Source organism: Lolium perenne, chromosome 5 (assembly GCF_019359855.2).
Source record: "Lolium perenne isolate Kyuss_39 chromosome 5, Kyuss_2.0, whole genome shotgun sequence".
NCBI classification, from domain to species: Eukaryota; Viridiplantae; Streptophyta; class Magnoliopsida; order Poales; family Poaceae; genus Lolium; species Lolium perenne.
The window spans coordinates 253,297,689-253,314,921 of record NC_067248.2 but is presented as its reverse complement, the minus strand read 5'-3'; the positions used below and the strand labels follow the sequence as shown (position 1 = coordinate 253,314,921).

General features: G+C 42.5%; 1 protein-coding gene across 1 annotated transcript; it reads left to right on the top strand.

Annotated features, from left to right (window-relative positions):
• The first annotated feature begins 12,394 nt into the window (after positions 1-12,394).
• Positions 12,395-13,466, top strand: LOC127302730 (uncharacterized). Its single transcript, XM_051333270.2, has 2 exons — positions 12,395-12,746; positions 12,822-13,466. Exons 1-2 carry the CDS (start codon positions 12,460-12,462, stop codon positions 12,934-12,936), a joined length of 402 nt encoding a protein of 133 aa, XP_051189230.1. The 5' UTR covers positions 12,395-12,459; the 3' UTR covers positions 12,937-13,466.
• The last annotated feature ends 3,767 nt before the right edge of the window (positions 13,467-17,233 follow it).

Here is a 17,233-nt window from a genome sequence, read left to right as displayed (position 1 = left end):
GGGCCAAGGGGAGGGGGCCGGCCACCCAAGAACCACAAGGTGGCCGCACCCCTATAGTGGCCGGCGCCCCCTCTCCCCAAACCCTAGCGGCCTCTCTCCTCCACCACGTCCTGCACGCTTAGCGAAGCTCCACCGGACTTCTCCACCACCACCGACACCACGCCGTCGTGCTGTCGGATTCAAGAGGAGCTACTACTTCCGCTGCCCGCTGGAACAGGGAGGTGGACGTCGTCTTCATCAACAACCGAACGTGTGACCGAGTACGGAGGTGCTGCCCGTTCGTGGCGCCGGAAGCGATCGTGATCAAGATCTTCTACGCGCTTTTGCAAGCGGCAAGTGAACGTCTACCGCAGCAACAAGAGCCTCATCTTGTAGGCTTTGGAATCTCTTCAAGGGTGAGACTCGATACCCCCCTCGTTGCTACCGTCTTCTAGATTGCATCTTGGCTTGGATTGCGTGTTCGCGGTAGGAAATTTTTTGTTTTCTATGCAACGTTATCCTACACAACCCTCTACCCTCGCCGCGCCAGTAGCATCCTCTCGCCGGAGACGACGACGGCTGTACGCCGTTGGATCGTGTTCTAATCCTACACACCAGATGGATCCATACCGTTTCACGTTTTAATAGTCGCTGACAGGTGGAGCCCACCTTGTCAGGCAGCCCACGCGTGCGAGCCGCGCTGCTGGGCTGGTTTTCTCTGTTTATTTCTCTTTGGCCCGTTAAGGCGTTCCCGCCAGGCCCATAAATTCAAACTGTTATTTTTAGTTTAATTCAAATCCTTTTCAGATGTCAACTTCAAATTTAAATTTAGGAAGATTCACTTAGCCAAATTTGATGAATTTTATATATTTGGAAAGCTTAGAAAATTATCTAAACAGCTACACTGGTCTCAATCCTAGATTCCTTGTAGAATTAATGTAGCAAAAATAACAAGGCAGAGCCTTTTCCAAATTCAAACATTTTTTAAAATTCAACCATAAGTGATTTTGAGTTGATTCCAACTCTCATAAATCACATTTCACATACTCTACATGTTTATGTAAAAAGATCACATAGTTGTTTGTATGATCATGGGCTAGAGCAAAATAATGGCTATGTGGCTATTTCTAGTCCATTTAAAATTATCCCAAAATTATTTCTTAAATAGTATGAGAGGTTCCCTCTCATTAAATCATGGTCCTAAGCAATTCAATATGAAGTGTTGACTTTGGTCTACAGCATCTCATAGTGGATTCCTTAGGATATTAAATTGTTGCAATAGTAGTATTTAAAATGCATGAGGTTTAGTACCTCATTTAAATCTTTTTTCTCAAATGATAAGGGTGAAGTGTTGACCTTGGTCAACATGTGTTCATACCTTATTATTTGAGGAGATTAAATCTTAACAAGGTTCAATGAGAGGAAATTATTTTTCCTTAACAAGAACACAAAGTCAACCAACATGTTAATAATGTTGTGATACTAGAATGGCTTGTGTGAACCATTTGTGTGGTTAGTCTAGCCCTTAAGATTTGTTTGGTAATTGTATACTTCATATCCGTTTATAGACGCTAGTACCGAGGAATACCAGGAGGAGGAGGAGGAGGTCTACTACCAGGAAGAAGAAAGCTTTGATCACTGTACTAACCAAGGCAAGCTATACTCTTGCAAGTTATCCTAGTGCAAGCTCAACTTGAGCAAGTCACTAACACCATTTTACTTTACAAGTCCCAGTTTTATCTCTCAAAGCTTCGACTTTGATTTTTCCAAGCCTTACTTTTATAGTTAACTTGAGTCTAGATAAGGTGGTGCAAGAATATCAAAGTTAGCCTAAAGAGCTACAAGCTAGATAGCACCCCTCATGACTAGTTGCTAGTGCTAAATTAAAAATGACAACTCTAGCTGGGAACATGTGAATCTTTGAAATTTGAAAACCTTGGAATGATGAGTCATTCCATTGAAATATTTTGAAGGTGAAAGTGACTTGAATGAAATGGTGATTTTGATAAAAACTGATGATTGGGTTGGATGCGATACCATTCCAATTCTTGAGTACCCCCACAATATCTGATTATGGGTAAGGCTTTAGCTGGAAATTTATGTGTCTTAGTATGGGTTCCCTCTGAACAAGCGTCATAGAGGTTATGCCAAGGCTGCCTCCGTTGAAAGTGAAATGACGTGAAAAGAGTTGAATGTCCTACCCATGCCCTGTGCAGTTCCCAGGTTGGCGGTTTGCTATCACTGGGAGGCCAAGCTCATAGGGAGAGTTGCCTATACTAGGATGTGTAAGAAAAATGTTAATGGTTGATGATCCGCATACTGAGTTATGATTATTCAGGCCTATCCCTGACGGATGTAATCAAATATTGTGGCACAAGTGTGCAACCTCTGCAGAGTGTAAAATTATTCGAATATCCGCGTCCGCGGTCATGGACAGTTGGAAAGGCCATACTGTTCCGTCATCAGAACTTTTCCAAAATGTGACATGTGAATGGTGACTTGTGACTTGAGTTTGAAATTTGACTTTGACTTGAATCACAATAGAGTTGTGGGAATGACAATATTGTTCCCACTTGAGTTAAGTTAGGCAAATGAAGAGTCTTTGATTATAAATGCTTACGAAATAAAACTGGCTTTATACAAATGAACCTAGAGCTTAGAATTCCATTGATATAGTTGATAGTGCTTACACTAGCATTAGTTTGCGAGTACTTTAAAGTACTCATGGCTGTGTCCCTGGCTATTCAAATGGCCAGACTATGAAGAGGAGCCCCAGTACCAAGATGAAGGACAATAGGACGTCTACGATAACTAGGACTACTCCTGACGTCAAAAGTTGCCTCTGGAGCAGATGGACCTCTACTACGTTTTCCCGCTATTGTGTTATGTATTTGATCCTGAGATCAAGTGTTGTAATGAGACTGGATCATGTGATCCTTTTTATGTAAGACTATTATGGTGTTGTAATGAATGATGTGCTGTGATATGAACTTATTATGTCTCGCAAAAACAATCTTCCTGGGATTGCGATGTATGGCATAATAGGCATCTTGACTTAAAAATCCGGGTGTTGACAAGCTTGGGGCAGATTCTCCAGATTAGTTATGAGGATTCCCAACCACGGTTTCATGGACATTGTTATCTTACAATATTTTTATGGTGGTCTTAATGATGAATCTAAACAGATGGTTGATGCATGTGCATGAGGAACTCTAAATTCATTAACCTATAAGGAGGCGATAAAACTTTTCACCGACAGAGCCTATAGCAATGAGTAATATAATCCTCTAGATGAGATTTAGTCAAAGAAAGGTATGCTCTTTGATACGTCTCCAACGTATCTATAATTTCTTATGTTCCATGCTACTTTTATGATGATACACACATGTTTTATACACACTTTATGTCATATTTATGCATTTTCCGGAACTAACCTATTGACGAGATGCCGAAGTGCCAGTTCCTATTTTTTGCTGTTTTTGATTTCAGAAATCCTAGTAAGGAAATATTCTCGGAATTGGACGAAATCAACTCCCAGAACCTTATTTTTCCCGGAAGCTTCCAGAGAGCCAGAGTGGGGCCAGAGGAGAGGCCCAGGGCCACCACATGTGGTGGCGGTGCGGCCAAGGGGGGAGGCGCGCCCCCCTGGTGTGTGGCTGCCCCGTAGCCCTTCCGACTCCGACTCTTCGCCTATAGAAGCATCCCTGACCTAAATCTTCGAGACGAATAAGCCACGGTACGAGAAACCTTCCAGAGCTGCCGCCATCGCGAAGCCAAGATCTGGGGGACAGGAGTCTCTGTTCCGGCACCCTGCCGGGACGGGGAAGTGCCCCCGGAAGGCATCTCCATCGACACCACCGCCATCTTCATCACCGCTGCTGTCTCCCATGAGGAGGGAGTAGTTCTCCATCGAGGCTAAAGGGCTGTACCGGTAGCTATGTGGTTAATCTCTCTCTCATGTACTTCAATACAATGATCTCATGAGCTGCCTTACATGATTGAGATTCATATGATGATCTTGTAATCTAGATGTCGTTATGCTATTCAACTGGATTTTACTTATGTGATCTCCGGAGACTCCTTGTCCCACGTGTGTAAAGGTGACAGTGTGTGCACCGTGTGGGTCTCTTAGGCTATATTTCACAGAATACTTATTCACTGAGTTATGATTTGAGTTGGATGTCTCTATGAAATTGTGGTGTGTTAGTACCTCCTATGAATGCTCACAGTGACAACGTGGGGTGTTTATTAGTACGTGGGAATACATCTTTAAGGTTTGCCTACATGATGAATTAGAGTTCGTTATCTTGCCAGAGAGTAGATAGCATAGTGAAGTTCTTATTTATATTCCTTTATGATTGCAATGTTGAGAGTGTCCACTAGTGAAAGTATGATCCCTAGGCCTTGTTTCTAAGCATTGAAACACCGTTTCCAACAAGTTCCACTACATGTTTACTTGCTGCCATATTTTATTCAGATTGCTATTACCACTCATATACATCCATATTACTTGTATTTCACTATTTCTTCGCCGAACTAGTGCACCTATACATCTGACAAGTGTATTAGGTGTGTTGGGGACACAAGAGACTTCTTGTATCCTGATTGCAGGGTTGCTTGAGAGGGATATCTTTGACCTCTTCCTCCCTGAGTTCGATAAACCTTGGGTGATTCACTTAAGGGAAACTTGCTGCTGTTCTACAAACCTCTGCTCTTGGAGGCCCAACACTGTCTACAGGAAAAGAAGTGTGAGTAGACATCAAGCTATTTTCTGGCGCCGTTGCCGGGGAGGAAAGGTAAAAGGCACTCACACTCCGGTCCCAGGCAACTAAGCTATTTTCTGGCGCCGTTGTAAGTGCTCGACGCTATTTCCTTTAGATCCTGCAATTACATCTTTTTGGTTCTTGTTTTTCACTAGTTAGGCATAATGGAAAGCAACTATGAGCTTTTTAATCTATTTCCTGAGTTAAAACATGGATTGTTTGATGCGAAAATTAAAAAACCTATGGAATCTTATTTGCATGCTAGTACCAATGATATTAGTATGAACGCTTTAACACCATTGTTGCTAATACTATGAAAAATTCTAATCTTGGGGAAGCTGGTTTTGATGAGCATGATATTTTTAGTCCCCCAAGCATTGAGGAGAAAATTTTCTTTGATGATACTTTGCCTCCTATTTATGATGATTATAATGATAGTGGTCTTTTGGTGCCACCTACTATGGAGAGTAAATTTTATTATGATTATACTATGCCTCCTACACTTGATGAGAATAATAATGATAGCTAATTTGTTGAATTTGCTCCCACTACAATTAATAAGATTGATTATGCTTATGTGGAGAGTAATGATACTTTTATGCATGAGACTCATGATAAGAATGCTTTATGTGATAGTTATATTGTTGAGTTTGTTCATGATGCTACTGAAAATCTTTATGAGAGAGGAAAATATGGCTGTAGAAATTTTCATGTTACTAAAACACCTCTCTATATGCTGAAATTTTTGAAGTTACATTTGTTTTATCTTCCTATGCTTGTCACTTTGCTCTTCATAAACTTGTTTATTTACAAGATTCCTTTTCATAGGAAGTGGGTTAGGCTTAAATTTGTTTTGAATTTGCTTTTTGATGCTCTCTTTTGCTTCAATTCTTATTTCTTGCGAGTGCATCATTAAAATTGCTGAGCCCATCTTAATGGCTATAAAGAAAGCACTTCTTGGGAGATAACCCATGTTTTTATTTTGCTACAGCAATTTTGTTTTATATTTGTGTCTTGGAAGTTGTTACTACTGTAGCAACCTCTCCTTATCTTTATTTTATTGCATTGTTGTGCCAAGTAAAGTCTTTGATAGTAAGGTTCATACTAGATTTGGATTACTGCGCAGAAACAGATTTCTTGCTGTCACGAATTTGGGCAGTGTTCTCTGTAGGTAACTCAGAAAAATCTGCCAATTTACGTGAGTGATCCTCAGATATGTACGCAACTTTCATTCAATTTGAGCATTTTCATCTGAGCAAGTCTGGTGCCTTTAAAAAATTCGTCTTTACAGACTGTTCTGTTTTGACAGATTCTGCCTTTTATTTCGCATTGCCTGTTTTGCTATGTTTGATGGATTTCTTTATTCCATTAACTTTCAGTAGCTTTGTGCAATGTCCAGAAGTGTTAAGAATGATTATGCCACCTCTGAACATGTGAATTTTTGATGATGCACTAACCCTCTAATGAGTTTGTTTTGAGTTTGGTGTGGAGGAAGTTTTCAAGGATCAAGAGAGGAGGATGATACAATATGATCAAGGAGAGTGAAAGCTCTAAGCTTGGAGATGCCCCCGTGGTTCACCCCTGCATATTTCAAGAAGACTCAAGCATCTAAGCTTGGGGATGCCCAAGGCATCCCCTTCTTCATCGACAAATTATCAGGTTCCTCTAGTGAAACTATATTTTTATTCCGTCACATCTTATGTGCTTTACTTGGAGCGTCTGTATGTTTTTGTTTTTGTTTTTTTTTGAATAAATTGGATCCTAGCATTCATTGTGTGGGAGAGAGACACGCTCCGCTGTTGCATATGAACACATATGTTCTTAGCTTTATTCTTAATGTTCATGGCGAAGGTTGAAACTGCTTCGTTAATTGTTATATGGTTGGAAACAGAAAATGCTACATGTGGTAATTGGTATAATGTCTTGAATAATTTGATACTTGGCAATTGTTATGCTCATGTTTAAGCTCTTGCATCATATACTTTGCACCTATTAGTGAAGAAATACTGTAGAGCTTGTTGACATTTGGTTTGCATGATTGGTCTCTCTAAAGTCTAGATATTTTCTGGTAAGGGTTTGAGCAACAAGGAGGACAGTGTAGAGTCTTATAATGCTTGCAATATGTTCTTACGTGAGTTTTGTTGTACCGGTTCATACTTGTGTCTGCTTCAAACAACCTTACTAGCCTAAGCCTTGTATTGAGAGGGAATACTTCTCATGCATCCAAATCCTTGAGCCAAATACTATGCCATTTGTGTCCACCATACCTACCTACTACATGGTATTTTCTGCCATTCCAAAGTAAATTGCTTGAGTGCTATCTTTAAACAATTCAAAAGTTATTACCTCTTATTTGTGTCAATGTTTTATAGCTCATGAGGAAGTATGTGGTGTTTATCTTTCAATCTTGTTGGGCAACTTTCACCAATGGACTAGTGGCTTCATCCGTTTATCCAATAATTTTGCAAAAAGAGCTGGCAATGGGGTTCCCAGCCCCAATTAATTAACCTTCATAATTTTACAAAAAAGACACTCCTCCATGGTATGTGATTGTTGGAAGGCACCCGAGGATTCGGTTAGCCATGGCTTGAGAAATCAAAGGTGGGGAGGAGTGTCATCTAAATAAAACTAAAATAAATAGACACTCCTTCATGGTATGAGATTGTTGGCAGGCACCCGAGGATTCGGTTAGCCATGGTTTGTGAAAGCAAAGGTTGGAAGGAGTGTCACCCAAAAATAAAAAAATTTCATGGGAGCTGCTCTTGAAAGTCTGTCTGGCAAGGGGGTTAGAGTGCCCACTACCATTCGTTGACAACAACAAACACCTCTCAAAACTTTACTTTTACGCTCTCTCTATGTTTTCAAAATAGAAGCTCTAGCACAAATATAGCAATCCATGCTTCCCTCTGCGAAGGGCCTTTCTTTTACTTTTATGTTGAGTTAGTTTACCTATTTCCTTCCATCCCAGAAGCAAACACTTGTGTTAACTGTGCATTGATTCTTACATACTTGCATATTTGCATTCATCATATTACTTTATGTTGACAATTATCCATGAGATATACATGTTACAAGTTGAAAGCAACCGCTGAAACTTAAATCTTCCTTTGTGTTGCTTCAATGCCTTTACTAAGAATTTATTGCTTTATGAGTTAACTCTTACACAAGACTTATTGATGCTTGTCTTGAAAGTACTATTCATGAAAAGTCTTTGCTATATGGTTCAGTTGTTTAACCATTGTCTTTACCATTGCTTTGGATCGCTGCATTCATTACATATGCTTACAATAGTATTGATCAAGATTATGATAGCATGTCACTTAAGAAATTATCTTTTTATCGTTTACCTACTCGAGGACGAGTAGGAACTAAGCTTGGGGATGCTGATACGTCTCCAACGTATCTATAATTTCTTATGTTCCATGCTACTTTTATGATGATACACACATGTTTTATACACACTTTATGTCATATTTATGCATTTTCCGGAACTAACCTATTGACGAGATGCCGAAGTGCCAGTTCCTGTTTTCTGCTGTTTTTGGTTTCAGAAATCCTAGTAAGGAAATATTCTCGGAATTGGACGAAATCAACGCCCAAAACCTTATTTTTCCCGGAAGCTTCCAGAGAGCCAGAGTGGGGCCAGAGGAGACCCCCAGGGCCACCACACGTGGTGGCGGCACGGCCAAGGGGGGAGGCACGCCCCCCTGGTGTGTGGCTGCCCCGTAGCCCTTCCGACTCCGACTCTTCGCCTATAAAAGCCTCCCTGACCTAAATCTTCGAGACGAATAAGCCACGGTACGAGAAACCTTCCAGAGCCGCCGCCATCGCGAAGCCAAGATCTGGGGGACATGAGTCTCTGTTCCGGCACCCTGCCGGGACGGGGAAGTGCCCCCGGAAGGCATCTCCATCGACACCACCGCCATCTTCATCACCGCTGCTGTCTCCCATGAGGAGGGAGTAGTTCTCCATCGAGGCTAAAGGGCTATACCGGTAGCTATGTGGTTAATCTCTCTCTCATGTACTTCAATACAATGATCTCATGAGCTGCCTTACATGATTGAGATTCATATGATGATCTTGTAATCTAGATGTCGTTATGCTATTCAAGTGGATTTTACTTATGTGATCTCTGGAGACTCCTTGTCCCACGTGTGTAAAGGTGGCAGTGTGTGCACCGTGTGGGTCTCTTAGGCTATATTTCACAGAATACTTATTCACTGAGTTATGATTTGAGTTGGATGTCTCTATGAAATTGTGGTGTGTTAGTACCTCCTATGAATGCTCACAGTGACAGCGTGGGGTGTTTATTAGTACTTGGGAATACATCTTTAAGGTTTGCCTACATGATGAATTAGAGTTCGTTATCTTGCCAGAGAGTAATTCAGGATAGCATAGTGAAGTGCTTATTTATATTCCTTTATGATTGCAATGTTGAGAGTGTCCACTAGTGAAAGTATGATCCCTAGGCCTTGTTTCTAAGCATTGAAACACCGTTTCCAACAAGTTCCACTACATGTTTACTTGCTGCCATATTTTATTCAGATTGCTATTACCACTCATATACATCCATATTACTTGTATTTCACTATCTCTTCGCCGAACTAGTGCACCTATACATCTGACAAGTGTATTAGGTGTGTTGGGGACACAAGAGACTTCTTGTATCGTGATTGCAGGGTTGCTTGAGAGGGATATCTTTGACCTCTTCCTCCCTGAGTTCGATAAACCTTGGGTGATTCACTTAAGGGAAACTTGCTGCTGTTCTACAAACCTCTGCTCTTGGAGGCCCAACACTGTCTACAGGAAAAGAAGTGTGAGTAGACATCACTCTTTATAACCCCTGAACTTATGCCTGCAGTTAAAAAGTCTATGGAAGAGAGAGGTATACCAACTAAGTTAGCTATTGAAAGTGAGATTAATGAGCTACATGCTATGGTAGTAGATAATGATTTCGAGTTAGAAATGAAAACTTGTTGGTATCAACAAACTGAGTTTAAAAATCTAATGATTAGACAATTAACGCTCCACAAGAGCGATATTAATGCTTTAGCAGTATCACTAGACAATTTGAGTCACGCAACTAAGCACTTAAGTAAACATCTTGGCATGGTTCAAGTGCAATGTGACCAAATAGCTAAAGCTCAAGCTTTGATTTTAAGTTAAAAACATTTTAGTAAAGCTATTTGTACTAATGTGTCACACGACGAGGTACAAAAACGCATGAACCTGTAGGTCTAGCTTGGTACCAAGAAGAACATGCTCGCAAGGCTAAAGAACTAGGAAAAATGAGCCAAGAAGAGAACGACCTCGTTGATCCGCAAGATGATATACTTGTTGGTATTCAAAATCTAGCCAATTTTTTCTAACAAATTCATTATACTTGTTGGAGGTATTAACTTTAAAGTTCATATAGAAAATACACCAAACTATTGTGGAAAAAGGAATTTTTACGAATAAATGTTGCATTGTTTCATCTTGATTATAATCTTGTAGTACGGGAGTAGCAAGAAAGTGCATGATTCTCTAGTCATAAGATTTATTTTCCCCTAAAAAAATTGCTTGATGCAACTAATCTTAACAGAAAATGTGCTATGAATTCAAATCCTAGAAAGTCCATAAAAACATATGGAAATCCAAAAAAAAGGTGTGACTAATTCTCAGTTGAAGGAGAACTAACTTAGTTATTAGTTGGATGTCATCAAATCTCAGTTGAAACCTATGTTGCAACTCGCGACTAGCAAAAATCACAAAGGAAATCTAACATTTTTTAGTTCCAACCCCACCTGCATCTGAAAATTTTCATTTGCAATTCAACTTGCAACTAATAGATGCACAAATCACAATGCAGTCATATATAGGAGTTGACTAAGCACTAACTTAATTCTTAGCTAGGTAAAAAGTAGCGAATCACGAATCAGGATGCAGTCGGTGTAGGAGCTGACTGAGCACTAACTTAGTTAGCAAACCCGATCGGTTTTGCTAGAGTCAAGTTCTACACCATCTGATTGCATCATGATTCGTGTATGTATGAGTTACAACTTGAATTGCAACTGATAATTCTTTTTAGTTACAAGTAGGGATGCAACTAAGAAAAATGTTTTGGACTGTTAGATTTGCTTCGTGATTTATGTTAGTTGCAACTAAGATTTGATGACATCATCTAACTGAGAACTAAGTTAATTCTCAGTCGACTAAAAATTAACCACACTCTTTGCTAGGTCAAGTCCTACACCGTCCGGTTAGATCGTGATTGGTACATATGAGTTACAAGTTGGATTGTAGTTGAGTTTTTATTTATTTTGTAAGTGGGGTTGAAACTGAGATTTTTTTCTCTTCAGTTTGCAACTGGAGATGCAACTAAAATAAATTTAAGTAGACTGCTAAAAAATGCGAGCTATAATTTTGGTGACTTTCACACTACCCACTTAAGTCAAGCCTTCATAAAGTGAACAATGAAAAATAGGGATGCTAACACGTGTTACCATATTTTTTTTGAAATTTTCACCGGAGGAGAGAGCCCCCACCTAAATTTCATTGACGGTAAAGCCTCTTTTTAGGTTTCAGAATTACAAGCTGAGAAATGGTTCCGCCATAGCATGACATCCTCTTTGTGTGCAGGGTTTTTAAACCTGTGCAACTAGAGTGATAAGTGTGAAATTACATTAGTAATAGAGGTTCGAGGGGTTATGATCAAGTTGGTCCCTGAAAACAAGCGTGTTCCTGGCGTCCCAAATATTCCACAAGCCGCCGAGAGGACCAGATAGAGGAAGCCAGTCTCAGAAACAAAGCGGCTATTCATACGACTCCTAGAGGATGGTGAATTATGAAACATAGGTGGACAATGGCACATACCAAAAGATGATCTAGATTTGCTTCGTGATTCGTGCTCGTAATGGGTTGTAACTTAAGATGCAAGTGTCGTCTAAAGTAATCTTGGTCAAACAAAAAGCTCGTAAGACAATGACGTTTATTACTTGAAACGGAGGCAGTACTTCTAAGCCGACGAAGAGGAGACTGATGATTAGTTGGAGTGGCCGGAGACCAGGCAATCGGCAGCTGCGCCGAGCTGAGGCCGGTGTGCGCGGTCAGCATCCCGTCGGATCTGCTCGCGTCTGCTGGCCGGAGGCGACAGAAGCCAGCCCAAGGCGACCATGAAGAATTGAAGATGTCCGTCGCATCCAGCTCAGCGCACCCTCCACGCCATCGCCACGCGTCCTCCATCGGTTGGCCGCCAGGCTCCAGCACACACGCAACGCCCCAACGTTCACGTGTCCACGCGAGCGACCAAGTCCGTCTGTCCATCACCACCACCTGGACCCCACGAGACAGTATCACGAGCATGGAAAAAAATAGCGCGCTATTTCGGCGCTAATAGCACGCTATAGCGTTTTTAGACAGCCCACGCTACATCATTTCGGCGCTATAGCGTGCTATAGCGCGCTATTAACACGCTATAGCACGCTAATAGCATATTTTTCGGCCGACGCTATTTTGTTATAGCGCCCTATTTTTTTTCTTGATCACGAGACAGCATCGTGGGCTCGGGGCCCGACGGCACCAACGTCTCGCACGGGCCCGACACCGACCGAGGCGGCTCCCCGCTATGAAGTCGCCGCGCGTGCCCCCCCACGTCTCCCTACCGTTTTCATTCCCGGCCGCATCCATCCACCGAGAACCCAAAAAAATCTGCGATCGGCCCGGCCACTGCTCAGCCATGTCCTCGCTCGCCGTCGGCCGAGGGCTGGAGGACCTGGAGCTTTGGCTCGGGGGCCTCTTCACGGCGGCCGAGATCGCGGCCGCGGACCTGCTCCTGCAGCTGAGCGTCGCCGGAGCCCGACGGGACGACGAGGCGGCGGCGGCGGAGTCGTCATCGGCCACCACGTGCTCGTCGCGGAGGTCGGCGAACCCGTGCCTGGAGGACCTCGACGCGGAGGCGGAGAAGCGGGTCGTCGTCAAGGAGCCGCCCGTGTCGACGGAGCTGGACATGAGGGCCAGGAAGAGGTACCGCCTTCTGTCCGACCTCTACTCCGCCACGAGCCCGCTGACATCCGCCTTCGCTTCCGCCTCCGCCTCCAGCTCCGGGGCGAAGAAGAAGAAGAAGCGGAAGAGGCACCACCACCACGGCGACGACCACACGTTCGGGTCCTCCTCGTCGGAGGGGGCGACGAGGTACGGCGGAGACCACTACTAGAGACACAAAGTTTAGTGTAGAATGGCTTTTGTGTAAATACGCCTGTCCGTCGTGGTCGTAGCTAGCTAGCTAGCCACCAATATTTTCAGAGACGAAACGGAAGAGGACAAACGCTACACAGCTTTGCTTCGACAGGAAGCAGCTGGCTGGCTGGCGCCTCCACTTCTGAATTTCGAGTTTGAATCTAGTCTTCAGGGACCTCCAAATATCGGAGCTCGTCACTCTACAAATGCATTTCCGCTCGCGTTTCCCTCTTCTGCGATTTGAATTCGAATTCAAATATCCAGCTTCTCCCCCTGTTTCTTTTCGGAAAGCGCGCACGCACGCACGCGATGGAGTTGCGGTCCCGGCCGGCGTGTGCGATCACTAATGCGAGGTCTTCATGTTTGACAAGATACAAGCTGACTGGTGATCCTGATGATGTGGAGTTGGACAAGACAGTACCATTGTTGCTCTGAATATTTGTTTTTAATCTGGAGTTCTAGACGTATGCAACCGTGTCCTGAAAAGAACTTTCAACATATCTTGGACATTCTTATTGGGTTTTAATTGATACGGATTAATTTCGTGCTCAGTTAAGTCCTACACCATTTGATCTGCATTGTGATTCGTGCTAATCATAAATTGCAACTGAGATTTGATGACATCATCTCACAGAAAACGAAGTTATTTCTCAGTCGGCTGAGAAATAGTCACACCCTAAATGATACTCTCTCTCTCCCTCGCGCACTCGCTTTTCAAGGTTTAAGGTTGCCAATTGATATAACATCAAAATATGGACTGCATGTTCTACACTGAATTCATACTTCGACAAAATTTTTCAATGATATAATTTTTAGTAGACCAAGTGACACATGTTGTATTGATCAAATTAATGGTTAAAGTTTAAACACACACACGGGGTCCAATGCATTGAGACAAATATGTAGGTGTTTAGTTTCAAAATATGGAGAAAAGAGTGTAATTCTCTTTTTCAATGCACTTTAAAATAGGAAAAAATGTTTTTGTCCCATCACACGGGAATCAAACCAAATACTAACATTCAACACGTTGTCTTCTTATTTTTATATGCACTTATCGTATTGGAGGTGGAGAAATTAAATAGAAGAAGTTGTAAAAAAAAGGAATTAAATAGAAGAGAGATTATGGCTGGCACATTCCCAATACAATTTATGCTACTCACCCATCTAGGTTTAAAGGTCGAGGCATATCTCTAGATCATCAATTTAATCAACATAATACATGATATATATTATAAAACATATATCACTAAAAACCAAGATTTTATATTTTCTAATGGTATAAATTTTATGTTATTTATTTTATATTATATTTGAAAAATTAATTATCTAGAAATACATGCAAGACATGTAAACCCAAATGGAGAAAGTACATTCCATAATCTTGTCTAGGAAAGTTGAACGCAAAGTAGCAAAATCAGACTAGAACAATTTCTAAATACAGTATGAATGCATGGCCATTTTAGCTGATCACTGCAGACGGGATTAATCTACATCAGGGGTGCGTACACATTGAAACACATACCAGCGCGTCAGTTTCTTAATTTTATTTAATTTCTGTTATTGTAAGATTTTGTGAGAGTAAAAGCACATGAGGGTGGCAAAATCAGATTAGAACTATCTTTACTATTAAATGGGAGATGGTCGTTTGACACTCAACGCATTTTGGTGGTCGTCATTAAAATAATCCGGACCATCCAATCTAATCTCACTGTCTGGGCTTAACATCCACCAACGTGCACCATCCCTCAAATTACTTACCAAAATCTCCCTAATTGTCATTAATCTACTTACCAAAATCTCCCTAATGATCATTATTAATCTTTCCTAAATCTATCTCTTTGAGACTAAACACGATATCATATCAAATCTCCCATGAGGACTCGCCGCACCACCAGATATTCTCCTCGTGCCACGCCACCACGCAGGATCCGGATTGCCCATCTCCGCTTGCGCCGGTTCACTGCCTCCATATATTCCGTGCGCCGGCGACCTGACAAGGCATCCGAGGTGTGCCGCCTCCCCTCCAATTCCAAACCCATGCCACATCTCCCTCTTCCCTACCCTCGTGTCGTATCGCCATTGCGGCGGAGATACAAGCTCGCCCGAGTAGAGAGATGGTTCGTCTGGGTTCCGGATTGATGAGCCATTAAGGATGCCAAGAGGACACACACTATGCATCTGTGTATGTGTGCACGGCCAGGTAGAAGGCGAGCATCGGTGCAGGCGGCTGTGACGTTTGTGGCGTCGGCACTAGGCCAACTGGTGGTTGTGCATTCTGGAGTTTGAGTCTGGGAGCAGGCTGTCCTCCAAGGTGAGACCATCCATCTCTATATTTGAGCATTTTATAAGTATTGAGTTTGCTCTTCCGAATTCTGATGCAAAAATGAGGGTGTGGCTTTTTTTTCTATTGGGAATTGGGAGCCCATCATTTAGTGGCCCGGATATGGGCTGCTTCTACATAGCGAGCCATATACGGGATAGATGTGCATCCGTGTGAATTTTGTATTAGCTCGCTTCACCTGATCAAGATTTGGATTAAAATATCCGTGTTCTGTTTTGATTTGTTGTAAGTTTACAGGGTCATCAAATTTGGGCTCCTCCTCGGGGTTTGCCAAAAGAAATCACATACTACATATATTCTCTTGAAGAAGCTATGAAATGGGATGAGAAAGTTGATCTAGGAACATTTTTCTTATGATTTTTCAGAAATTATTCGTCAGAATGATTGACATAACTATTGATCCAATTCCCCATTTAGATTATGGTAAGTGTTTGTTTCCTTATTTGCATTGCCATTACCAAAAAGTTGGTGGTGATGCACTTCTTTCTGTTGGTATTGCATATCCAGAAGCTTACACTGATGAAATAGTTGTCTATAATTTTTTGCATGGGAACAAGAACAAGAGCTAGATTGTAGGAAATGGTGATGCTCTATGTATCTATGAACATGTGTTTCAATCTAGACTTATGCTACTAGATGACCCGTTGCGCTATCGCGCAAATGGCATAATCAAGTCAGAATTTAAACCATAAGTTTTAGCTTATTATATAGTATTAAGAATTAACATGTAATTTAATTGCTTTCAAAAGCTCTGACCCTCCGGCCACAAGCCTGGTGGTAAAGGGAGGGTAGCCGGGTTGGCTGGCCATCCAGGCTGAGCTCCAACAGCATCAGACGACATGCATTGGAGAAAATGTCTTCGACGGCTCCTCCGCTATCCTTTGGCTACTGCCCTGGCCCCCCATTCGACGGCTCCTTCGGCCTCTCCTACATCTTCCTTTTCCTCTTCCGACCCCTGTTGGCGTCCGAAACCCACCGGCGAGCAACGACGGGCAACACGTAGAGCCGGGAGGCTCCCAGAGCTGCGGCTGGCCCTGGTCCCTCGAGCGACGGCCCGCAAAGCTCCGGCACGCACGTCCGATGCTGGTGCAAGGGCGTGCCACCTGACCTATACCTGGTCAGGAAGGTGATGGATTGCTTCGCTTAGTTTCCTGCATGGCATACACGTAAACATTAAATACGAGCCTCGATCGGCTCTCAGGTTGTCCTGTGAATCGGCTCAAGGAGCCGATCCACCCATGGTTCGTATGAGGTCTACGATAACATGGTGGTCCTGCTTGATCGATATAAAGCTAAAACGACCTACGACGATTTAGGGTTTTCACCACATAATCGGAACATCCTACACGTGATTGAGCCTGGCAGCTACTCAAGATGATAATAAGCCAGCCCTAGATAAGGCCTAAAAACCAACATGGAGTTGATTCCCGGAACATCTTATCTAGGCCTAGCAAACTACACCCTACGTGCTACTGGATCCTTTAACCCGTTTGCAAGGCCTAACTATGTAGATATTAAACTAATCCTTGAAGAACAAGGAGCAATCATAACGGATCGGATCTACTAAACAATGATCAAGCAAGGTGCCGCCCTTACACCTAAGATAGGTGTAAAGGCGGCTAGACGTCTAAGGGTTGCATGAACAAAAGCATATAACACGGTAAAACAATGCTAACCCTAACACATCTATGATAACTACGTTACTCGCCATCAACAAGGCTTCAGCACGAGCAACGCATGAACCACGAATAAACGTATACTGCCTAGATCGCAAGATGCGATCTAGGCAGCATGATGCTTACCCGGAAGAAACCCTCGAAACAAGGGGTTGGCGATGCGCCTAGATTGGTTTGTTGTGAACGTGATTGTTGTTTTTCTCAATAACCCTAGATACATATTTATAGTCCGTAGACTTTCTAACGTGGGAATAATC

What these genes read in the sequence shown, in the direction of transcription:
- LOC127302730 (XM_051333270.2), top strand. Translation starts at nt 12,460, where the DNA reads ATGTCCTCGCTCGCCGTCGGCCGAGGGCTGGAGGACCTGGAGCTTTGG. An exon ending in GACATGAGGGCCAGGAAGAG is followed by an intron (nt 12,747 to 12,821) that starts GTACCGCCTTCT and finishes CTCCGCCTCCAG; the next exon opens with CTCCGGGGCGAAGAAGAAGA.